At 50.2% G+C, this 26427-nt stretch overlaps 1 protein-coding gene across 9 annotated transcripts in view; it reads left to right on the forward strand.

Annotated features, from left to right (window-relative positions):
* Window positions 1-26427, forward strand: part of Tango1 (transport and golgi organization 1) — a 149933-nt gene that overhangs the window by 34001 nt on the left and 89505 nt on the right. For all 9 annotated transcript variants that reach the window (XM_076209405.1, XM_076209402.1, XM_076209398.1 and 6 more), the window contains exons 2-3: window positions 8589-8722; window positions 13352-15440. In XM_076209405.1, coding sequence (XP_076065520.1) covers window positions 8589-8722; window positions 13352-15440 — 2223 coding nt within the window. The remainder of the gene's footprint in view (window positions 1-8588; window positions 8723-13351; window positions 15441-26427) is intronic.

Genomic DNA, 26427 nt, shown 5'->3' on the forward strand with positions numbered 1-26427 from the left:
ACCGACTGTGCCACCGACTCGGTGGCACAGTTGGTAGAGCGCTGAACTGGGAAGTAGAAGTGCTCCCAGTATCCAGTTCGAATCCTGCCCAGGGCCGAAATTATTTCGGTATCGCTGTGTCTCGGGTCGTTACTCTGTCTCTCATGGGCGGGGAGTTGTGTGTGTGTGTGCAAGGTCATATCATTACACATAGATCGGACCTACGAGCTCTGAGTTCTCTTCCAGGAGGGAAATAGCTGTCGATCACGAGTCCAACACGTGATCCAAAGACCAAGTGAATACACACACACACACACACACACACACACACACACACACACACACACACACACACACACACACACACACACACACACACACACGCACGTACACGCAGAGAGAGAGAGAGAGAGGGAGAGGGAGAGGGAGAGATAGGGAAGAGGGCTTGGTCAGTCATTGTCTTTTGGGAGTCCGGCGTCAGATGAGCCGTGTGCCGAAGTCTTGAACTCTGCTCAGTCCGGGTGTAATGTGAAGAGTCCTGTGTGCAGACTTAGGACGGCAAAACACCTTTAATTAATCCACCTACATTTACTTCTCCGCTTTCTCCTTTGCCCCTTCCCCCTCTTCCTCTTATTCCCCCTCCACCCCCCCATCCTCCTTATCGTCCTTATCTTCCCCCCTCTTCCTCCCCACAACCCTACAGATATTCAAAGTGGGATGCATCGTTACTACGAAAAAACAACAACAACAAAACGAAGTACTTTATTCATGGCAAGGTCATCTTCTTTCATTCTTCTGCTGATTAGAATCGTCTGGCTTGACTGAACAAAATATATTAAGTTTCGTGAAATGGAAGTGGTTATGGTATTGGAACATTTTGAAGGAGCTTTGGAATTTGCAACTTCGATGATTTGTCAAGACGTGAATTTGACTTGTTCAGGTGACTAGGAGCGCATATGTCCATGTGCACCTTATCTTGCAAACTCTCAGAATTTAATTACGCTAATTAATTGCCTTAACGTTTATTAAATGGAAGTCAGGGAAGATTGTGGTTTACTGACAGGGAGGAGGAGGAGGGTGGTGGTGGTGTGTGGGAAGAGTGGATAACAGGAGTCTGGGTTTTGTATCTGGAGGGAGCGGATGCAGTTTTTTTATCAAGCAAAATCTTGTATGTGTATATATATATATATGTGTGTATATATATATATATATATATATATATATAATATTTATTTAACTGGTAACGTGTGTGTGTGTGTGTGCGTGTGTGTGTGTGTGTGTGTGTGTGTGTGTGTGTGTGTGTGTGTACCTAGAGCAAGGGGATTCAGCTGATTCTTTTTCGGAGAAATACTCACATATTGGAGTGCCACTCTGGTCTCGAGTTAACTGCTGACTTTTGGTATAAAAGGGTAGAATTAAACGTGTGAAAGATGAACGTTTTCGGGATCGAACGTTTGCTGGATTGAACGTGTTAATAAAGGAGCATTTCCTTCACTTCCCTGAGCTATGCTTGCATTGTGAAAGTTATGTTGTTATGGGCCCTAATAAACCAGAGGTTCTAGCCTCGTTGACAAAATTGATAGTTTCGTCAACCGTGCAGTTAGTAGAATAAACTCCCTCAGGTGATGATATCTTGCGGTTAGTCCTGGTTGAAGTCCTAAGGTTCTCTACGTAATTTTACAAAGGCAGAGCATGCCGACAGGAGACCTTTTGGTCCATATCTAGGTCGGATGCGAAAAAAAATCATAATAATACATACATATACCAAGGCTCCCTGCCCCCCACAAGGAAGGTAGCCAAAAAGGGAAAGGCACAAAATCACCTCCACCCACTCCATCCCCGAACACACTCCACACTCCTCCATCCTCCCTCCCATACTGTTATGTCTGCACAGTACTTAATTTTTTTCTGCATTCGGTCTTGTCATAGACCAAAGGGTCTCTCTTGTCGACATGGTTTACCTTTGTAACCCCCATTGTTTCGAGCGTTTGAAGGGTTAAAACGTTTGATTCTTGATTAACGCGCGACTTCGTCGCATTGGAACTTCGGAGGATCTCACGACTTCCGGTTTCGGGTGACGAGAGGAAGCGAAGCCAGGGAAGGGGAGGGGGTTAGGGAAGTAGGGAGAAAAGGGAAAGGGAAGTTAGGGAAAAGGTAGGAGGACGGCGTTTATTTATTTGTTTATTTATTCGTATATTTATTTCGTGTTGGACACCGCACAGAGATCAAATGGTCCTCAGTATCGGCGGGTAATATCATATCTCGCTGAGCACGCTCGTGGTACAAAAACTGACGTAATTGTTACGTGCGCACAGCGCGTAACAGGTTGAAAATGATCATACGAACATGTGGACAGATAAACAATATAGATTACATAATGTGATTAGATTAGGGATTTTTCTTTCGAGACCCAAAGTGTGTGTACTTCTATCTGCATTTCCCGTGCCACTCTTCTGGGACGTGGTCTCGGAGCCGACAATCTTTCTTTGAACTTGTCGAGCGTGTATGGACGTCATAACTGACTTTGACGCTGGTATGCTGCTTCCCCGTTGTCAAAGAGGACACCTAAGCCGCCCTGCTTGACTATATGTAGGTTCTCACTCCCCCTACCCCCTTCTCTCTGCAGGAGAGGGAGAGGAGCGAGACACGGAAGAAGAGGGGGATGCGGCAACTGGGACACGTGTTGACTTAGGGCGGCCGAACACCTCTACTCCATATATATATATATATATATATATATATATATATATATATATATATATATATATATATATATATATATATATATATATATATATATATATATGCAATGGGTCTCAGTGATTTGAGATACATTTTAAGAACCACAATGCACTTTAATTCTAAGCCATCAACATCGGGACCTGAGTCTATCGATGTTGATGACTAAGAATTAAAGTGCATTGTGGTTGTTAATATATTTATACACACACACACACACACACACACACACACACACACACACACACACACACACACACACACACACACACACACACACACACACACACACACCTACCTCTTCCCCCTTACCTCTTCCCCATTACCACCTCTCCCTTACCACTTCCACCTACCTCTACCCTTTACATCTCCCTCCCCTCCTCATGGCGCCCTAGCAAACAGTTGCTCCCTTTCTTGTCCGCCTGGTCAGACGGACTTGCGGGGGAGGGGGGGGGTTGCCAGCCGGCATCCATAGAGGTGTGGCGCCGGTTACACGGGTGTACGTCGCTAAGCCTTCCTGGTAGGCTGTCTGAAGGTGATGGCTGTCAAGTGACCGGTCTCTCAAGCCAGCTGCCGGTCGTCTATCCCGGATGACCAATATATATACGCCTACCCTCACAACTGGCCGGGGTAGGGACATACTGGCCGGATATTATGTTTGAAAGCCAATCGGAGAGTCCATGTGCCGGTCGTTTAAGGGACTGTAGGGCGCGAAAACACGAAAAATTCTGGAAAATCAACGAATTTTAGGTAAACATTTCAAAAGATTCTCTATGATGGTGGTAACACTTTAGCCAAATATTACAGCTCAATTCCGTTTCTTTTCTTATATATAAAATAAAATAGATAAATTTTTGGCAACCTCTGGCAACCCCATTGCATGAAAAAACATTCTGTATATTGAAATAAAGTCAAAATTTTGATACCCAGTTCTGTTTTGTTTACTATAATTAATATATATGGAGATATCTGGCAACTTGCCCAACACTAATCGTCAATCACCACAAGGATCTCAGTATCTCTTCAAAGCTAAAGGAGAAAGGATGTCGCCCTGTCGCGTATCTGTTAGCCTACCAGTCATGCATGCGATCGTATTATCTTTTATTCTACCAACAGGTATTCAAAAGATTCTCTATGATGGCTGTAACACTTCGACCAAATATTACAGCTCAATTCCGTTTCTGTTCTTATATATAAAATGAAATAGATAAATTATTGGCGACATCTGGCAACCCCATTGCATGAAAAAACATTCTGTATATTGAAATTAAGTCAAATTTTCGATAGCCAGTTCAGTTTTGTTTAAAGTTTTAAACGGAAACGTAAAAAAATAGACAATGTCACGAGTGAGTACGCGGCCGGAGGATTTTAAATGCCGGTGCGCTCCTTTAAACTTTAAATGCCTCTCCTGAAAAGTTTGTTTTTTATATTTAAATAGCCATAGCTCTGTTTCTTTTTGTCCGATTTCATTCATTCTTTCGAATTTGTAAAGAGAAAGAGTAATTCTTTAATTTGATCAGAAAAAAACAAAGGAAACTGTAACTTAATTTTTTTGTTTAATTTATCATAGCAGATTTTCACTGAAGTTTCTACTATTCAAAATAAAAAAATCATAAAAAAGAATAAAAGAGAGTAGGAAAAAATCTAACTCAATGAAGTTGTTTCCAAGACTCTAATCTTTCATTTCCTACATAGTAGGCTGATTACCTATGCCTGTGGATACTTCAATGATTACAGATACTATCATAAAAAAAAGAAAAAAAATTAACCACGTAATATATACATGTTACTAAAACAATTTAGTATGCAATAATACTCTTTCCGATAGAGTAAGTATACATAAGTTCACCAAAGAAATTGAACAACTTTTATGACACGTTCACCTATAAGCACTTCCCACAGTCCCTTAATGCCGGCTGTCTAAGCGTTGGCCTAAGCTTTCGGGATCTTTCTGGCGATGGAAGCGTTGCTGGCGTCAGCTGATCTTTGGCGCCGCAGGTGGTTGTGGAGCTATCGCCATCTGTGGGACAGATGGTCATAACAAAGACGCAAGGATTTAGAGCGTAAGCTTAAGTTCATGTGAGGCTTAATTAACCCCGAGAGTGGGGGGGGGGAGTAGCAGCTGGTACTGGAGGAGGGAAAGGGGAGGAGCAGGTGGAAGAGATATATATAGATAAAGAAAGTGGGAGGGAGGAGGAGGAGGAGTGGGTGGTGATTGTCATTGCTCAGATTAATTATCATCCGTCAAAGGGAACAAGAAGCTTTGTCCCCGCTCATCGAATACGAGCGAGAGAGAGAGAGAGAGAGAGAGAGAGAGAGAGAGAGAGAGAGAGAGAGAGAGGTTGGGTGGGGGAGGGGCCGGACATCTGAGAGACTCCTTCGTTTCCGCCTCGTCCTCCTCTTCCTACTTTTCTTCCTCCCCATCCTCCTCTTTCTTTCCCCCCCCTCTTCCTTGTCCACCTCCGTAGTGCCAAGTCTGTGGCAATCTTGCGTGTTTGTGATTCAGCCTGGCCTTGGATCACGTGTTGGACTTCTGAATGAGAGCTGTGTCGTTTATGTATTTATGCACGAGTATTTTATGACCTCCCCACTCGACGGGGTCGTTTTGACAAAATTCCTGCCATTGATCCAAGGTCCCCCGGTGCCTGTTTAGATCGATACAGGAGGACAAGACATTTATTAAGGTGTTTGTAAACTGCACACCATCTCGGAGAGGGAGTGACGTCACTCAAAGGCGAGGTTATGGCTCGGGGCCCTGTGGAAGGCGACTTTAGAGCACTGGGAGGACGATGAATGTAGTGATTCGGAAGTTTCCCTCGAGTTATGTTATGTATTAATGTGGAAGTAAATTTCACCACTGAACATCGTCTTTGTATTATTTCATTGTAATTATATGCTATCGGACATGTTTGCAAGATAGTAAGGAAGTAGACATTAATGTGCCATCTGTTATCTGATAAAGATAAGAATTGTCGATCTTTGGAACGCGGTTGTTTGAGTCGTTGGTCCTGCCACTGTTTGACGGAAGTGCTGACGTGACACTGCCATGCGTGAACGCAGAATCACTAGTTTTGCATCATGTAATCCCAATGACGGTGTCAGTGTGTAGATTTCAAACACACACACACACACACACACACACACACACACACACACACACACACACACACACACACACACACACACACACACACACACACATTCGCGTATAATGATTGGAGAGCAAGAGACAGGTCTTCACAAGCGTTGCTAATGTCCTGTATACCACAGTTAAGTAAATACACACACATTCATTCGCATATACACACCCACACACTTGAAAGCTTCCACTTGTAATCCAGACCGTTACTTTCCCCCTTGAACAAGGGAATGGATGGTGTATTTAAGGTCACAGCATTACCCATATGTTGGAGGGTATGGGCTCTCATCCCGAGGGGAATAAGTGTTGATCACGAGGCTAGCACGTGGCCCAAGATTTTTTTTTTGGGGGGGGGGAAATACACGCAATAAGTACAGTGTACCGTTCTCGACAGCTAATTCAGCGATCCGAGTTATAGTCCCGCCCAGGGGTCATAGCATCACCCATAGATCGGGTCATATATGAACTCTGCTCTCATCTGGGAGGGTACTAGGTGTCGATCACGAGTTAAATACGTGATCCAAGACACGAGTTAAATACGTGATCCAAGACCGTGGTGAATCACACAAAGCAAGCGAGCAAACAAACAAACAAAAATGAACACGGGGAAAAGGAAGAAAGACCAAACTAAAGAAAGTCATAGTAACAGCAGGTGTTGAAGTATGTAGGGCGTAGCTACTGTCATAGTGGGAGGTGGGAGTGGGGAGGAAGGGGGTCTGTCTTTGAACGGTTTCCTCCCGGTATGCGACCTGGTGCCTGAGAAGGCACTCCACACCTCCCTGGCAGACACCGGTTGCACTTGAGATGGGATGACCTGTTTGTAGTCTCCAGCAATGCGGGCAGGACTCGTTTTACTTTTTTTTTCATGTCGACAGTCTTGAAGTCTCGAAAGCTTCATATGTTTTCTGGTTCTTTGAGGACGCTTAGAGCCGCAATGTATGGTCGATCTGGAGGTAATTTGAAAGGCGGTACCAGTTAGTGTGTGTGTGTGTGTGTGTGTGTGTGTGTGTGTGTGCGCGCGCGCGCGTACGTATGCGTATGCGTATGCGTATAAAACTTGTGCACTCGCTACCCCGTACGGGATGGGAAAGTTTGTCACCTCTTGTTGAGGGTCGTCTCCACCATCTTCATCTTGTTTTGGCAGAGGGAAGTCGAAACTGTCTTGGCAACATCTGATACGGTGAATCGAGAATGGTGAGGAATCTCCCCATTAGTCCACACTGGATGATCACTGGGAGATGTAAGGAATTGCAAAGTCGGAACATATCAAAAAGTCGTTCACTTCCAGGGGGTTGGGGTTGCCACGGAGATTAATAAAATCGCTTGGCGGCAGCCAGGATAAGATGTAGCGTCACCAGGTATGGAAGGGTGAGAGGAGCTTCTGGGTTCGAACTTGGGGAGTTTGGATGAATTGTGTTCGAGTTATTAGACACGTGACACGAGAGGTTGCGGATGGGTTGGGGGTGGTGGGCGTCGCCTCACCGGATTATAGACTACCCAGAATCAGGTCAGACTTGATCCAGTTAGCACCGCTGTTGCATCCTAGGAGTACTTTTGGCACCGGGGGAAGGGGGGGGGGTTCCGTGGGCTTGGGCGATTGAGACTCAAAAATATAGATTCGAAAATACTATTTGGCGGCAGTCTGAGTAAAAGGAAAAATACCACCCGGCACGGAAGGCCATCCTCCTTCCCGTCCCTCACTGCCAAGGCTTTCCCTTTAGTTGAATAAAATCTTCTGGCGTCAGTAAGAACAAAATCGATAGGTGCCAGTTTCGTTCCCGTGGTAACAGGGTAAACTGGACTTAAGTTTGAGTACTGGCGGGGATTTGGTTCAAGAATTCCTGTCGTTATTGTCCCCTTTGAGATAGTGGCACTTGCGTGCCAGAAGCCTCTGACGTGGGGTCTTTGTTGAGGTGGGGGGGGGGGTGCGGGGCTGTGACGCAACGCCCCCAGGCGTCGGGGCGGAAGACATAAACGAAAGTGGGGCGGGTGGGGCTTGAGGAGTGGGAGTGAGGTGGGGGGCAAGGGGCCCGGGGGGGGGGGGAAGACGAGCTCGTACACGCTATCCGGATACTTCCGGGGAACATGATAAGTCTTGAGGTTTCACGACTCTTCACTTTTGCTCATAGCAGGAAGCCGTGCATATAATGCGCGCGTAATTATTTCTCTGAATGGAAACCCGCAGCCCCGCTGTGGCTGGCAACGGTCCTCCAATACACCCGTAGCTCTGTCTGGAAAGAAATGTTGGACTGTTTTCTGCTGTGTTGGTGTGGGACTTTTTGTCATAAGTTTGTGGGAGGAACTGGAGAAGGAGGGGTATTCTCGCTGAGTATCAACTCCTTTCTCAAGAGGTAGAAGAAATAGTTGGAATTGATAGAAATCATGGGCCCAGTCCGAGGACCGAGTGTGTATCCCCTGGGGGCCGCACCTCTAGAAGGTAAGGATGTTGAATTTTAAAGATAGGAGATTGGGAGATGATTGTCTCAGATGTCCATTTCACAAGGCCACCAATTGCAGGTTCCTACAGTATGCATGTACATATTTACACACACACACACACACACACACACACACACACACACACACACACACACACACACACACACACACACACACACACACACACACACACACACACACACACACACACACACACACACACACACACACACACACACACTATTTATAATTAAATTTTTATTTTATTGAGTATTTTTCCATTTCTTTCCAGAGCCTGTGTCCAGAGGGAAGACAGTGCTCCAATATATCAGCCCTGATGCCGATATCCTCTCCTTTCCGAACAATGCCGATGTTTTGATCTACAGTAAGGACTCGGGTGACAACAAAGACTTATGGGGGGTGCAGGTGAGTGGTATTGCATATATTTTATGTTTTTGCTATCATTGTTATTGCTTATCATTATTACTTATTGTTATTAGCAACAGCATTACTGTTAGTGTCATTAACATAAATATTGTCACTAGCAACAGTTGTATTAGTGTTGTAATTGTTATCTTTGTCACCAACATCATTATTGTCACCATAACATTCATTATCTTTTTCTTTTATTGCTGTCACCATGTATATGTATGAATTATGGTAAACCCATAGAATAAACAGACAGAATCACTTTGGGCACACAGGTTATTAGAAAAGTAGGGTATAAGGTTGGACATTGCCAAGCACCATATTCTACTAGGTTAAGTTACACTAAGTGCCATCACAGACAACAAGTGCATCAGCAGCAAATAAATTAGCATACTCATAACTGGTTGTTCTGCTCATCATTTCATGAATGTATCTAGATTTAAATGAGTGCATAGAGGGTTTAGGAAGAAATGTCAATGTAATAGTACTGGGAGACCTTAATGCTAGGGTGGGAAATGGTCCAATTGATGGAGTGGTTGGGAAGTGTGGAGTTCCAGGAAAGAATCGTAGTGGAGAGTTGATGGTGGAAATGTGTCTAGAGAGTTGATGATAGCAAATACAGTGTTTCGGAAGAAAGTCGAGCATAAGTACACATGGGAGAGGGTGGTGGAGGGAAGGGTGGTAGATAGAGCGCTAATGGATTATGTAGTGGTAAATAGGATTATGATAGGAAGAGTTAAGGATGTACATGTGCTAAGGGGAGAGGGTGGGGGAATATCAGATCATTTTTTGGTGGAAGGTAAGCTGAGAGTGGAGGATAGATGGAGAAAGAGGAAAGGGACAAAAGGTAGGGAGGTTCTTAGAGTGAACTCCTTGAATGAAAAGGAAAAGGAGGAGGAGTACGAAAAGAAGCTGAAGGAGGAGTGGGAGGGAGTAAAGGATGGAGCAGAGATGGGTGTGGAGGAGGAATGGGGATGGTTCAAGGAGGGAGTCTTAAAGTGTGCAAGGATGGTGTGTGGAGCAAGAAGGACAGGGGGAAATAGAAGAAAGGGTAGTGAATGGTGGGATGAGGAAACAAAGAAGGTTGTAGAAGAGAAGAAGCGAGCATTCACAGATTGGTTACAAAAGAGGACGGGGGAGTCATATGAGACGTACAAAGAAAAGAAAAGAGAAGTAAAGCAAAAGGTAAAGGAGACAAAGAGGAGAGCAGATGTGAAATGGGGTAGGAGTATGACAGAAAATTTTGAAAGTAATAAAAAGATGTTTTGGAAAGAAATTAAGAGAGGAAGAGGAGGCGAATCAAGTAGGGAAGAAAAGGTAAAAGGTACAGATGGAGAGATGATAATGGAAGAGATGGCAGTAAGGGGAAGATGGGCAGAATATTTTAGGGAGTTGCTAAATGTGAAGGAGGATAGGGAAGGAAAGATAGCTGCAGTGGGAAATGCGAAGAAAATGAGTGATGAGTGAGGAGAATGGAGGAGAAATAAGGAAGGATGAGGTGAAGGCAGTTGTAAAGATGATGAAAGCAGGTAAGGCACCTGGTCTGGATGGATGCCATGCAGAATGTCTGAAAAAGGGAGGTTCAGTGATGGTGGACTGGTTGGTGAGGTTATTTAATGTTTGCTGGAGAGAGGGTAGAGTACCGGAGGACTGGAGAAGTGCCTGTATAGTTCCTCTTTACAAGGGAAAAGGGGACAAGTGTGAATGTAGTAGTTTCAGAGGGATTAGCCTGTTAAGTGTAGTAGGGAAGGCTTATGGGAGGATCTTAATTGAGAGGATTAGGAGAGGAACAGAAGGAGTAATTGGTGAGGAACAGTGTGGATTTAGGACAGGTAGAGGTGTGTAGATCAGATCTTTGTGGTACGACAGATATGTGAGAAAGCTATAGGAAAGGGGAAGGATGTTTTTTGGGCTTTTATGGATCTGGAAAAGGCTTATGATAGGGTAGACAGAAAGGCACTGTGGGAGGTTATGCAGATTTATGGGATAGGAGGAAAGCTTTTGGGAGCTGTCAAGAGTTTTTATGAGAGTAGTAGAGCTTGTGTCAGGATTAGAAATGGAGAGAGTGAGTGGTTTGAAGTAAAGGTGGGACTTCGTCAAGGATGCGTTATGTCGCCCTGGCTGTTCAACTTATACATGGATGGGGTGGTGCGAGAGGTGAATGCTAGGGTAGTGGGTCAGGGATTGGAGATGGTTAAAGAAAATGGAGAAAAGTGGGAGGTGAGCCAGCTGTTGTTTGCGGACGACACTGCGCTTGTGGCAGGGTCAGAGGAGGGATTGAGGAAGCTGGTGGCAGAGTTTGGGAGAGTATGTGATAGAAGAAAGCTAAAGATAAATGTGGGTAAAAGTAAGGTGATGAGATGTACAAGGGGTGAAAGTGGCAGTAGACTGGAAGTGAACATTAAGGGAGAGCGACTGGAGGAAGTGGATAGTTTTAGATACTTGGGTGCAAGTGTAGCAGGAAAAGGTGGAGGTAGATTGTAGATTGAGAGAAGCGAGTAAATGCCTTGGTGGATTAAAGAGTGTAATGAGGAATAGACATTTGGGAATGGATGCGAAGAGGAGACTGTATGAAGGAGTGATTGTGCCAACAGCACTGTATGGGGCAGAAACGTGGAACATAAGAGAAGAAGAGAGAAGGAGTTTGAATGTGTTTGAGATGAGGTGTCTGAGAAGTATGGTGGGGGTTACTAGGCTGGATAGAGTGAGAAATGAGGAGGTGAAGAGGAGAACAGGGGTGAAAAAGGATTTGGGAGATAGGGTTGATGAAAGAATATTAGGATGGTTTGGACACATGGAAAGAATGAGTGAAGAAAGACTAGTAAAAGAGGTATGGAAGGCAGATGTGGAGGGAGTGAACATGAGGGGACGTCCTAGGATGAGGTGGATGGATGGGGTGAAGGGGGCTTTGGGGAAGAGGGGAATGTCTGTTGAGGAAGGAAGGGAGAGGACGGAAGACAGAGGTGAGTGGAGAATGGTTGTATATGGATGATGATGTGATTGCATGAGGAGGAATGGGCGGGGGGGTGGGGGGTGGGGTAGTATGTGTGAGTAAATTTTGATGCAGCCCGAAGGGATTTCTCCCCGTCCTCTCCTTATATGCAAGGGGGGTCGCCGATTAAATGAAGCGGCCTTGCTGTGGATGTACTGTGTCTTGCGACACTGCTTCTGACCCAGGGCGGTGGGCAGGGTGCAGGGATGACCCGTCATCCAGGAGGTGCTCAGATGAGAGGGAGGGTGGGAGGGGTGTGGAGTGTATTTAGGGATGAAATGGGTGGGAGTGTTTTTGTGCCTTTCCCTTTTTGGCTACCTCCCTTGAAAGGGGGAAAAAGCCTTGGTATATGTATGTATGTATGTATCTAGATCATTACTGGGATAAACACTGAACCCTGTGGGACTTTGCTAGTAACCTCCCTCCAACCAGACAACCTGTCCTTTACTGCTGCCCTTGTTAATTTGTTCCTCAAAGTTAACACAATATTTCTAGCAAACCTAAATCCTATTTTTCATATGCATACAGACGTACCAAAAAACCTTTTCCCCTTTGATAAAGGGCTGCCTAAGTTGAAGCATACACCTACCCTGCATTCTTTCAAAATCCATTCATCATCCCTCCCATCATAGGATCTCACAGATGAAGGGTCATCCCTGTACCCCACCACACTGCATAGGTTGCTACAGCAGGACATAACAGCTGGAGCTGATTTATCCCTACTGCTTCATTATATGTGCTGGTGGCTTAATTGGAAGCATGTTGGTCTCATTCACATAGTTGTGGGTTCAAATCCTGCACTTCTTTCCAATTCCCTCCACCAACAGTCCTGCACATAGGGCAAAGGTAATAGCTTCAGCTACAGCTAGATGCCTCCTGGCATAGGTGCATTACCTTCCTTATTCTTCATTTTATGGTACCCCTTCCTCCTCCTTAAAAAAAAATTACAGAGCAGACAAGAAAATTCCTTTGGGCTACATCATTTCTTCATTCATTAACAACCACTCTCCAGTCATATCTATGCATTCTGTCATCCTTGCCTCCTCTTGCATCCAGTGCTCCATTCACTTATGTTCCTACTTCCATGATAATTTTTTGTGAGGTATCTTGTTGAATTTGTTGGTTTCAATCACTCCGTTGTCTCGGGTTGCAGGTGTGCAGGAGACCCATGGCTTCCAGGAAACAAGCCTCACTGGATTAGCCCAGAAATAATTCAAATTCAAAGAAGAGATAATGTTCAATAATGTGAGATTAGAGTAGGACAATGTAGGATATAGTGTTCAATGTCCTCTGGGTGGTGAATGCATCTGGGGTAATTGGCTTCTGTCGCCAGGTATACTCTACATTGGCATTGTTCCAAAGCTGGTTGGTGAGGTAAACACAGCTGTGATAATGTGATTTTTGTCTGTTGGAGGAATTTCTTTGTAGGGCTGATGTCTGGAGGAATTTGGTGGGGTGGTGAATTTGGTGGTCAGTCTTGGAGTGTGTGTGTGTTTTTGTAGGGATGTGTAGCATTGGTTTATTGTGCCTAATGCCAAACAGATATTTTTCACTTTATGAACCCTTGTGTGTTGCAAGTAAGTTAATGTTATGTAGGTTATGATTCAAACTTCAACCTTTTCTCTTTTGCACAGATCAGAGGGAAAAGAGGATACGCACCGAAAAAGTTCATACGAGAACTGAAAATCCTGAAACGCAACCCGAGTTATGTAGTGCCCACAGACAACTCCAAGTCTGGACAAGATGCAGATAAAGGAACACTACCTACACCAGAGGTGCCACCCTCCACTCCTGGGGTGCCACCCTCCAATTCTGACCAGGTTGCTCCTAGTGCTGAGGACCTTGAGCTTCAAAGGGTCAATCAAGATGCTAGCAAAGAACCCCCCGTCCCACCAGATTCTGATGAGCTCACTCCAGGTAGTGATGCAGTCCCTTCAGGTGGTGATGAGGTCCCTTCAGGTGGGGAGCCAGAAGCCAGTCAGATAGTCCCAGAGGAACAGGTTGAACCTGTGTCTGGCCGAGAGGAAACCACTGCTGAAGGAGTAGAAGAACCAGTAGGAAACGAAAGAGAAGAAATGAATGAAGAGGAAGTGGTACCTGAAGAAAGCACTATTGAAGTTCAAGAGGCCCATCATGAAGGGTCAGTTGACTCATCTTCTCCAGAAACTGTCTTGGAACCCATGGAAGCTGAGAAGGTAAAAGAAATCACTACTGATGCCACACAACCAGTGGTAAATACTCAAGACACAGCCAAAGGTAATGCAGAAGAAACCTCAGTCAATGCTCCAGAAACTGGAGGAGGCCAGCATGCAGGTCAGTCTGAAGCCTCTCCAGTTTCAAATTCTGGGATGAACACTGAAGCCACTGAGTCTTCTAAGAACAAGATTATTTCCCCCACACAGCCACAGTATGAAATTATAGATGGAACAACTATTTACACTGGAGATGATGTAGCTATGTATACTCCCAGTGAAGAGCCATATCCTCCATCAGTAGGCTTGCCAGAGGCCACAACCACTGTCTCTCCCATGACAGAACCATACCCGTCCTTTGGTGACACTACTGAGGGTGTAACCAGTGGGCCTTCCCATGAGGCAACAGAGACCTTGTCAGATGCTGTGGCTTCTGAAGTGATAAACCCTAAAGATTCTGTGGCATCTGAAGTGATAAACCCTCAAGATCCTGTGGCGTCTGAAGTGATAAACTCTCAAGATTCTGTGGCGTCTGAAGTGATAAACCCTCAAGATTCTGTGGCTTCTGAAGTGAAAAACCCTCAAGAGTCTGCCCAGGTCAATCCAACTTCAGCAGAAGGTGGTTCAGGTTGGTTGTCATCCCTTACAATGTCTCTACCATCTTGGTTGTCAAAAGAAGAAGTGGAGGGGAATCCTGAACATAATCTTGAAATGAAAGATGGTCATGAAATTATAGATGATGGAAATAATGATGAAGGATTTGAAGAGGGTGAAGAAGAAGAGGAGGAGGAGGAGGAGGAGGAGTATGAAGAAGAAAATGAGGATGAAGAAGAAAAGGAGAGTGTAGCAGAAGTAAAGGAGAGTGTAGCAGAAGTAAAGGAAGGTGGAGCAGAAGAAAAGGGTAAGAAAGTCCTTGCACCACCTCAGGTGACACCAGAGGAAGAACATGTTGCCAATGAGATTGAACATGAAGAGCTTGGTTCCTTGCTCTCAGAAGCTGACCTGGAAGCACGTTATCATGCAGAACCTGCTGCAGGTGAAGGAGGCCTCTTCTCATCATGGTTCAGCCCGGCAGAGGCAAGTGAGACGTCCACACTGCCTAATATCTACAAGTCTATTCCAGAAGAAGAGGGAGAGATGAACATGGACAAAGTCCCAGCAAGTGTGATAGGGAGGCCAGCCTCAGATAGTAAAGAAAAGGAAGACTCAAATAGGAAGACCACTTCAGAAAATCCTGAGTCGCACAAAGAGGAAGATGCTCGGCACACAGAAGCTTCTGAACCCAACGCACAGGGAGGTTTGGATCCTGTATCCAGGCACCCAAAGGGGATGTATAAACACAAGCCCGAAGTAGATGCTCCCGTAGACAGCCATGACCATACCCATAGTGCCTTAAACCCAACCCCCCATGATGCAATACCCACTTCGTCTGCTTTGTATCGCATTCCCGAATCCGAGTCCAGATCCGAACCTGATCCTGCAGCCAGTATCATCGATTCAGTGCAGAACGACATCCCCACTGTTACTGCAGGTAGGAGTCTCAGTGGATCCCCTTCTCATACCTCTGTAGATAACAATGCTGCTCATAGTCTTAATGCCCATGAAAGTCAGAGTAATGCTAAAGCTCGTGTTTCTTTTTTAGGTAAGGAACCCAGTGCCAAAGTAGATGCTGCTGACATGGAAACAGGTAAGGTGCCACTAGAAGCTTCTCGTAGTGTTAGTAATGGTGTAGGTGGTAGGGAGGATGTCCAGGCCAAGAAAGTCGATGCTCATGGAGAGCATGACTGGGCCAAGCTGGCAGGAGAGTTCCATGCCCGGGCCCTGGCCATCAATCTTGTCCATCTTACTGCTTTAATATCCAATGACAGTGACCATTTAGTGTGTGCACATTTCCAGACCAACGATTACCTTCTTAAGCTTCTTAGTGACAGTCTAGTTGGCCATTCCACTGGAAAGCGAAATGTGTTTGGAGCCATCAAGCTCATTGAAAAGCTTTTCTCCGATGCAGACGATGAAGGGACGAGTAGTGAGTACTTTGAGGATAAACTTGGATTGCTAATCCAGGAGGGTAGAAATGACAGTAGCCAGAGTGGTGGGAGTGTGGGGGATAAGTTCAAGGAAGATGTACCCTCCTTCAAGGTTCTCAAAGATCCTGACAAAGCTGAGGTAGTGGTAGAACCCTCGGAGGGTGAGGATGATGGGGTAGGCACTTTGATTGAGGAAATTCTGAGTGAAGTGGTTCCTCTTGAAACAGGTTTTACGGAATTTGATAAAGAAGGTACTCTCATGAAAGGAGAAATTCCAGTTACTGAAGTAACACATGAAGCTGTTGATATTATAGGAGGAGAAGAGGTTCCTTTTATGGTGGAGGAAATTGTAGATGAGGCTCCTGCTGCTGAAGTGATGGAAAAAATTCCTTTTGAAAAAACAGTACAAGACGTTTCTAAAGTGGAGGATCCAGCATTTGAAGTAGATTTTACTGTTCTTCAGTTGGTAGATGAGGTTCCCAAACTTGAAGTAGTAAAGGAGATGCTTATCACAGGAGAGGAAAAGGAGGTTACTGTTACTGAATCAGTAGAGGAAAGTCTTGTTACCAAAGCAATAGAGGAGGTTCCTGCTAATGAAGAAGTAGAGGAGGTTGTTGCTATTGAAAGAGTAGAGGAGGTTCCTGCTACTGAAGCAATAGAGGAGTTCTCTACTACCGAAGCAGTAGAGGAGATTCCTGTTATTGAAGCAGTACAGGAGATTCCTGTTACTGAAACAGTAGAGGAGGTTCCTGTTACTGAACCAGTACAGAGGGTTCCAGCCACAGCAATAGAAGAGGTTCGAGCTACTGAAGCAGTACAGGAGGTTCCTGCTTCTGAAGCAGTAGAGGAGGTTCCTGCTACTGAAGCAGTACAGGAGGTTCCTGCTACTGAAGCAGTAGAGGAGGCTCCTGCTACTGAAGCAGTAGACGAGGCTCCTGCTACTGAAGCAGTCGAGGAGGCTCCTGTTACTAAAGCAGTCGAGGAGGCTCATGCTACTGAAGCAGTCCAGGAGGCTCCTGCTACTGAAGCAGTCGAGGAGGCTCCTGCTACTGAAGCAGTCGAGGAGGCTCCTGCTACTGAAGCAGTCGAGGAGGCTCCTGCTACTGAAGCAGTCGAGGAGGCTCCTGCTACTGAAGCAGTCGAGGAGGCTCCTGCTACTGAAGCAGTCGAGGAGGCTCCTGCTACTGAAGCAGTCGAGGAGGCTCCTGCTACTGAAGCAGTCGAGGAGGCTCCTGCTACTGAAGCAGTCGAGGAGGCTCCTGCTACTGAAGCAGTCGAGGAGGCTCCTGCTACTGAAGCAGTCGAGGAGGTTCATGCTACTGAAGCAGTCGAGGAGGTTCATGCTACTGAAGCAGTCGAGGAGGTTCATGCTACTGAAGCAGTCGAGGAGGTTCATGCTACTGAAGCAGTCGAGGAGGTTCATGCTACTGAAGCAGTCGAGGAGGTTCATGCTACTGAAGCAGTCGAGGAGGTTCATACTACTGAAGCAGTCGAGGAGGCTCCTGTTACTGAAGCAGTCGAGGAGGCTCCTGCTACTGAAGCAGTCGAGGAGGCTCCTGCAACTGAAGCAGTCGAGGAGGCTCCTGCAACTGAAGCAGTCGAGGAGGCTCCTGCCACTGAAGCAGTCGAGGAGGCTCCTGCCACTGAAGCAGTCGAGGAGGCTCCTGCCACTGAAGCAGTCGAGGAGGCTCCTGCCACTGAAGCGGTCGAGGAGGCTCCTGCCACTGAAGCGGTCGAGGAGGCTCCTGCCACTGAAGCGGTCGAGGAGGCTCCTGCCACTGAAGCGGTCGAGGAGGCTCCTGCCACTGAAGCGGTCGAGGAGGCTCCTGCCACTGAAGCAGTCGAGGAGGCTCCTGCCACTGAAGCGGTCGAGGAGGCTCCTGCCACTGAAGCGGTCGAGGAGGCTCCCGCCACTGAAGCGGTCGAGGAGGCTCCCGCCACTGAAGCGGTCGAGGAGGCTCCCGTCACTGAAGCGGTCGAGGAGGCTCCCGCCACTGAAGCGGTCGAGGAGGCTCCCGCCACTGAAGCGGTCGAGGAGGCTCCCGCCACTGAAGCGGTGGAGGAGGCTCCCGCCACTGAAGCGGTGGAGGAGGCTCCCGCCACTGAAGCGGTGGAGGAGGCTCCCGCCACTGAAACGGTGGAGGAGGCTCCCGTCACTGAAACGGTGGAGGAGGCTCCCGTCACTGAAACGGTGGAGGAGGCTCCCGTCACTGAAACGGTGGAGGAGGCTCCCGTCACTGAAACGGTGGAGGAGGCTCCCGTCACTGAAACGGTGGAGGAGGCTCCCGTCACTGAAACGGTGGAGGAGGCTCCCGTCACTGAAACGGTGGAGGAGGCTCCCGTCACTGAAACGGTGGAGGAGGCTCCCGTCACTGAAACGGTGGAGGAGGCTCCCGTCACTGAAACGGTGGAGGAGGCTCCCGTCACTGAAACGGTGGAGGAGGCTCCCGTCACTGAAACGGTGGAGGAGGCTCCCGTCACTGAAACGGTGGAGGAGGCTCCCGTCACTGAAACGGTGGAGGAGGCTCCCGTCACTGAAACGGTGGAGGAGGCTCCCGTCACTGAAACGGTGGAGGAGGCTCCCGTCACTGAAACGGTGGAGGAGGCTCCCGTCACTGAAACGGTGGAGGAGGCTCCCGTCACTGAAACGGTGGAGGAGGCTCCCGTCACTGAAACGGTGGAGGAGGCTCCCGTCACTGAAACGGTGGAGGAGGCTCCCGTCACTGAAACGGTGGAGGAGGCTCCCGTCACTGAAACGGTAGAGGAGGCTCCTGCTACTGAAGCAGTCGAGGAGGAGGCTCCTGCTACTGAAGCAGTCGAGGAGGAGGCTCCTGCTACTGAAGCAGTCGAGGAGGAGGCTCCTGCTACTGAAGCAGTCGAGGAGGAGGCTCCTGCTACTGAAGCAGTCGAGGAGGAGGCTCCTGCTACTGAAGCAGTCGAGGAGGAGGCTCCTGCTACTGAAGCAGTCGAGGAGGAGGCTCCTGCTACTGAAGCAGTCGAGGAGGAGGCTCCTGCTACTGAAGCAGTCGAGGAGGAGGCTCCTGCTACTGAAGCAGTCGAGGAGGAGGCTCCTGCTACTGAAGCAGTCGAGGAGGAGGCTCCTGCTACTGAAGCAGTCGAGGAGGAGGCTCCTGCTACTGAAGCAGTCGAGGAGGAGGCTCCTGCTACTGAAGCAGTCGAGGAGGAGGCTCCTGCTACTGAATCAGTCGAGGAGGAGGCTCCTGCTACTGAATCAGTCGAGGAGGAGGCTCCTGCTACTGAATCAGTCGAGGAGGAGGCTCCTGCTACTGAATCAGTCGAGGAGGCTCCTGCTACTGAATCAGTAGAGGTTCCCATCACTGAAACGGTAGAGGAGGTTCCCATCACTGAAACGGTAGAGGAGGCTCCTGTCACTGAAACGGTAGAGGAGGCTCCTGTCACTGAAACGGTAGAGGAGGCTCCTGTCACTGAAACGGTAGAGGAGGCTCCTGTCACTGAAACGGTAGAGGAGGCTCCTGTCACTGAAACGGTAGAGGAGGCTCCTGTCACTGAAACAGTAGAGGGGGCTCCTCTCACTGAAACAGAGGAGGCTCCTGTCGCTGAAACAGTAGAGGAGGTTCCTGTCATTGAAAGAGTAGAGGAGGTTCCTGTTGCTGAAACAGTAGAAGAGATTCTTGTACCTGGAGAGGTAGTGGATATTCTTGTTACTGAGGCAGCAGTGAAGGTTCTCGTTAATGAAGCAGCAGATGAGGTTCCTGTTATTGAGACGGTTGAGGAGGTTCCTGCTACTGAAGAGGTTGTTGCTATTGAAATGGTAGAGGAATTTCCTGTTGTGGAGGTAGTGCAGGAGGTTCCTATTACAGATGCATTAGAGGAGGTTACTGAATTGTCAGAAGACCAAGAACTAGATGATCCTTATATTAAAATTACTGAAGCAGTTGAGGTACCCGGTGTTCTCGATGCTGTTGATCCTGCTGCTGTGGCCCTAGAAGCTGTGGAGGAAGTTCCTGTAGAGGTGGGCGGTGTCAGCGGCATTGATGGTCGTGTGGAAACGGTGTTCGATGTATCGGAAGAACCGGACATGGTTGGGGAGTTCGGAAAGGGAACGATTGTCATGGGTGACGTGGTGGCTGAGTTAATGAGTGAAGATCCTGTTGATATTTTTGATGGGATGGAGAGTTTCACCAAGAGCATTTTATCTCCTGAAGTAGAAGAGCCCGTAGATAGTGACCACACGAAAGATTTAGGGCTCCTTGGGTTGAAACTGACGCAGACCTTGGAAGAGCCTGATGGAGTTGAGGGCTTGCTAAGCACCGAAATGGAGTATGATACTTTCCATTCATTTGAATTAGGGCAGTCTGATGTCGGGGTGGTTGGCACGAAAAGGGTACGCCGATGGGTTCTTGAAGAACCTACGAAAGTTAAAGATTTCACGGGAGATTTTGCAGGTCAGTTTGCTAAGGGTAACAAGGAACCTTTGGTCCGTGTGAATGATCTGAGTGAGAGCAAATTTAAAATTGGATTAGTAGGAGGTTCCAGCAGTATGGAAGTAAGTGAGGACAGACTTCTCAGAGAAGACTTAGGGTCAGCAAGTTCCAAAGATATAGACATGCTTGAAGAATTGCTTACTATCGAACAATCGCCGCCATTCAAAGAACAGCAGATTGAAGACAAAAAAGATGGTAAAGAATCTACTCTTGTAATACAGGGTCTTAGAGAGCCCGTAGCTCTCGAAGAACCCGTGGCTTTCGACGAGCCCGTGGCTGTCGAAGAGTCCATTTCGGTTAAAGGAGCTGTGGCTGTCAAAGAGCCCTTGGCTATTGAGGAGCCCTTGGCTATCGAGGAGCCCTCGGCTATGGAAGAGCCCTTGGCTATCGAAAAGCCTTTGGCTGTTGAAGAACCCACAGCGGTGGAGGAGCCCGTGGCTGTCGAGGAGCCTGTGGCCGTCAAAGAGCCCGTGGCCGTCGAAGAGCCCGTGAATGTCGAGGAGCCCTTGGCTGTTGAAGAACCCACAGCGGTGGAGGAGCCCGTGGCTGTCGAAGAGACCGTGGCTGTCGAAGAGTCCATTTCGGTTAAAGGACCTGTGGCTGTCAAAGAGCCCTTGGCTTTTGAGGAGCCCTTGGCTTTTGAGGAGCCCTTGGCTTTTGAGGAGCCCTTGGCTATCGAGGAGCCCTTGGCTATCGAGGAACCCTTGGCTTTCGAGGAACCCTTGGCTTTCGAGGAACCCTTGGCTATCGAAGAGACCTTGGCTATGGAAGAGCCCCCGGCTATGGAAGAGCCCTTGGCTATCGAAGAGCCCTTGGCTATCGAAGAGCCCTTGGCTATCGAAGAGCCCTTGGCTATCGAAGAGCCCTTGGTTATTGAAGAACCCACAGCGGTGCAGGAGCCCGTGGCTGTCGAGCCCGTGGCTGTCGAGGAGCCCGTGGCTGTCGAGGAGCCCGTGTCTGTCGAGGAGCCCGTGTCTGTCGAAGAGACCGTGGCTGTCGAAGAGACCGTGTCTGTCGAAGAGGCCGGGGCTGTAAAGGAGTCTGTGCATGTGGAAGAAACAGTAACTGTCGAGGAGCCTGAATCTGTCGAAGAGTCTGTGGTTGTCGAAGAGCCCGTGTCTGTGGAAGAGCCCGTGTCTGTGGAAGAGCCCGTGTCTGTCGATGAACCCGTGTCTGTGGAAGAGCCCGTGTCTGTGGAAGAGCCCGTGTCTGTGGAAGAGCCCGTGTCTGTGGAAGAGCCCGTGTCTGTGGAAGAGCCCGTGTCTGTCGAGGGGACCGTGGCTGTCGAGGAGCCCGTGTCTGTTGAGCAGCCCGTGTCTGTCGAGGAGCCCGTGACTGTCGAGGAGCCCGTGTCTGTCGAGGAGCCCGTGTCTGTCGAGGAGCCCGTGTCTGTCGAGGAGCCCGTGTCTGTCGAGGAGCCCGTGTCTGTCGAGGAGCCCGTGTCTGTCGAGGAGCCCGTGTCTGTCGAGGAGCCCGTGTCTGTCGAGGGGCCCGTGGCTGTCGAGGAGCCCGTGGTTGTCGAAGAGACCGTTGCTGTCGAAGAGTCCATTTCGGTTAAAGGACCTCTGGCTGTCAAAGAGCCCTTGGCTATCGAGGAGCCCTTGGCTATCGAAGAACCCTTGGCTATGGAAGAGCCCTCGGCTATGGAAGAGCCCGTGGCTATCGAAGAGCCCTTGGCTGTTGAAGAACCCACAGCGGTGGATGAGCCCGTGGCTGTCGAGGAGCCCGTGGCTGTCGAAGAGCCCGTGGCTGTCGAAGAGCCCGTGGCTGTCGAAGAGACCGTGGCTGTCGAAGAGACCGTGGCTGTCGAAGAGACCGTGGCTGTCGAAGAGACCGTGGCTGTCGAAGAGACCGTGGCTGTCGAAGAGACCGTGGCTGTCGAAGAGACCGTGGCTGTCGAAGAGACCGTGGCTGTCGAAGAGACCGTGGCTGTCGAAGAGACCGTGGCTGTCGAAGAGACCGTGGCTGTCGAAGAGACCGTTGCTGTCGAAGAATCCATTTCGGTTAAAGGACCTCTGGCTGTCAAAGAGCCCTTGGCTATCGAGGAGCCCTTGGCTATGGAAGAGCCCTCGGCTATGGAAGAGCCCGTGGCTATCGAAGAGCCCTTGGCTGTTGAAGAGCCCTCGGCTATGGAAGAGCCCGTGGGTATCGAAGAGCCCTTGGCTGTTGAAGAGCCCTCGGCTATGGAAGGGCCCGTGGCTATCGAAGAGCCCTTGGCTGTTGAAGAATCCACAGCGGTGGATGAGCCCGTGGATGTCGAGGATCCCGTGGCTGTCGAAGAGCCCGTGGCTGTCGAAGAGCCCGTGGCTGTCGAAGAGCCCGTGGCTGTCGAAGAGCCCGTGGCTGTCGAAGAGCCCGTGGCTGTCGAAGAGCCCGTGGCTGTCGAAGAGCCCGTGGCTGTCGAAGAGACCGTGGCTGTCGAAGAGACCGTGGCTGTCGAAGAGCCCGTGGCTGTCGAAGAGACCGTGGTTGTCGAAGAGACCGTGGCTGTCGAAGAGACCGTGGCTGTCGAAGAGACCGTGGCTGTCGAAGAGACCGTGGCTGTCGAAGAGCCCGTGGCTGTCGAAGAGCCCGTGGCTGTCGAAGAGCCCGTGGCTGTCGAAGAGCCCGTGGCTGTCGAAGAGACCGTGGCTGTCGAAGAGACCGTGGCTGTCGAAGAGACCGTGGCTGTCGAAGAGACCGTGGCTGTCGAAGAGACCGTGGCTGTCGAAGAGACCGTGGCTGTGGAAGAGCCCGTGGCTGTCGAGGAGCCTGTGCATGTGAAAGAAACAGTAACTGTCGAGGAGCCTGAATCTGTCGACGAGTCTGTGGATGTCGAAGAGCCCGTGTCTGTCGAAGAGACCGTGTCTGTCGAAGAACCCGTGTCTGAGGAAGAGCCCGTGTCTGTGGAAGAGCCCGTGTCTGTGGAAGAGCCCGTGTCTGTGGAAGGGCCCGTGTCTGTCGAGGAGACCGCGGCTGTCGAGGAGACCGCGGCTGTCGAGGAGACCGTGGCTGTGGAAGAGACCGTGGCTGTGGAAGAGACCGTGGCTGTGGAAGAGACCGTGGCTGTGGAAGAGACCGTGGCTGTGGAAGAGACCGTGGCTGTGGAAGAGACCGTGGCTGTGGAGGAGCCCGTGTCTGTGGAAGAGCCCGTGTCTGTGGAAGAGCCCGTGTCTGTGGAAGAGCCCGTGTCTGTGGAAGAGCCCGTGTCTGTGGAAGAGCCCGTGTCTGTGGAAGAGCCCGTGTCTGTGGAAGAGCCCGTGTCTGTGGAAGAGCCCGTGTCTGTGGAAGAGACCATGTCTGTGGAAGAGACCGTGTCTGTCGAAGAGACCGTGGCTGTCGAGGAGCCTGTGCATGTGGAAGAAACAGTAACTGTCAAGGAGCCTGAATCTGTCGAAGAGTCTGTGGCTGTCGAAGAGACCGTGTCTGTGGAAGAGCCCGTGTCTGTGGAAGAGCCCGTGTCTGTCGAGGAGACCGTGGCTGTCGAGAAGACCGTGGCTGTCGAAGAGACCGTGGCTGTCGAAGAGACCGTGGCTGTGGAAGAGACCGTGGCTGTGGAAGAGACCGTGTCTGTGGAAGAGCCCGTGTCTGTGGAAGAGCCCGTGTCTGTCAAGGAGACCGCGGCTGTCGAGGAGACCGTGGCTGTCGAGGAGACCGTGGCTGTGGAAGAGACCGTGGCTGTGGAAGAGACCGTGGCTGTGGAAGAGACCGTGGCTGTGGAAGAGACCGTGGCTGTGGAAGAGACCGTGGCTGTGGAAGAGACCGTGTCTGTGGAAGAGACCGTGTCTGTGGAGGAGCCCGTGTCTGTGGAGGAGCCCGTGTCTGTGGAGGAGCCCGTGTCTGTGGAGGAGCCCGTGTCTGTGGAAGAGCCCGTGTCTGTGGAAGAGCCCGTGTCTGTGGAAGAGACCATGTCTGTGGAAGAGACCGTGGCTGTAGAAGAGACCGTGGCTGTCGAGGAGCCTGTGCATGTGGAAGAAACGGTAACTGTCAAGGAGCCTGAATCTGTCGAAGAGTCTGTGCCTGTCGAAGAGACCGTGTCTGTGGAAGAGCCCGTGTCTGTGGAAGAGACCGTGTCTGTGGAAGAGCCCGTGTCTGTCGAGGAGACCGTGGCTGTCGAGGAGACCGTGGCTGTGGAAGAGACCGTGTCTGTGGAAGAGACCGTGTCTGTGGAAGAGACCGTGTCTGTGGAAGAGACCGTGGCTGTGGAAGAGACCGTGGCTGTGGAAGAGACCGTGGCTGTGGAAGAGACCGTGGCTGTGGAAGAGACCGTGGCTGTGGAAGAGACCGTGGCTGTGGAAGAGACCGTGGCTGTGGAAGAGACCGTGGCTGTGGAAGAGACCGTGGCTGTGGAAGAGACCGTGGCTGTGGAAGAGACCGTGGCTGTGGAAGAGACCGTGGCTGTGGAAGAGACCGTGGCTGTGGAAGAGACCGTGGCTGTGGAAGAGACCGTGGCTGTGGAAGAGACCGTGTCTGTGGAAGAGACCGTGTCTGTGGAAGAGACCGTGGCTGTGGAAGAGACCGTGGCTGTGGAAGAGACCGTGGCTGTGGAAGAGACCGTGGCTGTGGAAGAGACCGTGGCTGTGGAAGAGACCGTGGCTGTGGAAGAGACCGTGTCTGTGGAAGAGACCGTGTCTGTGGAAGAGCCCGTGGCTGTCGAGGAGCCTGTGCATGGGGAAGAAGCAGTAACTGTCGAGGAGTCTGTGGTTGTCAAAGAGCCCGTGTCTGTGGAAGAGCCTGTGTCTGTGGAAGAGCCCGTGTCTGTGGAAGAGCCCGTGTCTGTCGAAGAGCTCGTGGCTGTGGAAGAGCACGTGGGTGTGGAAGAGCCCGTGGCTGTCGAAGAGCCCGTGTCTGTGGAACAGCCCGTGTCTGTGGAAGAGGCCGTGTCTGTGGAAGAGGCCGTGTCTGTGGAAGAGACCTTGTCTGTCGAGGAGCCCGTGTCTGTCGAAGAGCCCGTGTCTGTCGAGGAGTCCGTGGCTGTCGAGGAGCCCTTGGCTATCGAGGAGCCCTTGGCTGTCGAAGAGCCCTCGGCTATGGAAGAGCCCTTAGCAATCGAAGAGCCCTTAGCTGTTGAAGAACCCACAGCGGTGGAGGAGCCCGTGGCTGTCGAGCCCATAGCTGTCGAGGAGCCCGTGGCTGTTGAGCCCATAGCTGTCGAGGAGCCCGTGGCTGTCGAGGAGCCCGTGGCTGTCGAGGAGCCCGTGGCTGTCGAGGAGCCCGTGGCTGTCGAGGAGCCCGTGGCTGTCGAGGAGCCCGTGGCTGTCGAGGAGCCCGTGGCTGTCGAGGAGCCCGTGGCTGTCGAGGAGCCCGTGGCTGTCGAGGAGCCCGTGGCTGTCGAGGAGCCCGTGGCTGTCGAGGAGCCCGTGGCTGTCGAGGAGCCCGTGGCTGTCGAGGAGCCCGTGGCTGTCGAGGAGCCCGTGGCTGTCGAGGAGCCCGTGGTTGTCGAGGAGCCCGTGGCTGTCGAGGAGCCCGTGGCTGTCGAGGAGCCCGTGGCTGTCGAGGAGCCCGTGGCTGTCGAGGAGCCCGTGGCTGTCGAGGAGCCCGTGGCTGTCGAGGAGCCCGTGTCTGTCGAAGAGACCGTGTCTGTCGAAGAGACCGTGTCTGTCGAAGAGACCGTGTCTGTCGAAGAGACCGTGTCTGTCGAAGAGACCGTGTCTGTCGAAGAGACCGTGGCTGTCGAAGAGACCGTGGCTGTCGAAGAGACCGTGGCTGTCGAAGAGACCGTGGCTGTCGAAGAGACCGTGGCTGTCGAAGAGACCGTGGCTGTCGAGGAGCCTGTGCATGCGGAAGAAGCAGTAACTGTCGAGGAGCCTGAATTTGTCGAAGAGTCTGTGGTTGTCGAAGAGCCCGTGTCTGTGGAAGAGCCCCTGGCTGTCGAGGAGCCCTTGGCTATCGAAGAGCCCCCGGCTATGGAAGAGCCCTTAGCTGTTGAAGAACCCACAGCGGTAGAGGAGCCCGTGGCTGTCGAGCCCATAGTTGTCGAGGAGCCCGTGGCTGTCGAGGAGCCCGTGGGTGTCGAGGAGACCGTGTCTGTCGAGGAGACCGTGGC

This window comes from Oratosquilla oratoria, chromosome 26 (assembly GCF_046742065.1).
Source record: "Oratosquilla oratoria isolate Oo_2021 chromosome 26, ASM4674206v1, whole genome shotgun sequence".
NCBI classification, from domain to species: Eukaryota; Metazoa; Arthropoda; class Malacostraca; order Stomatopoda; family Squillidae; genus Oratosquilla; species Oratosquilla oratoria.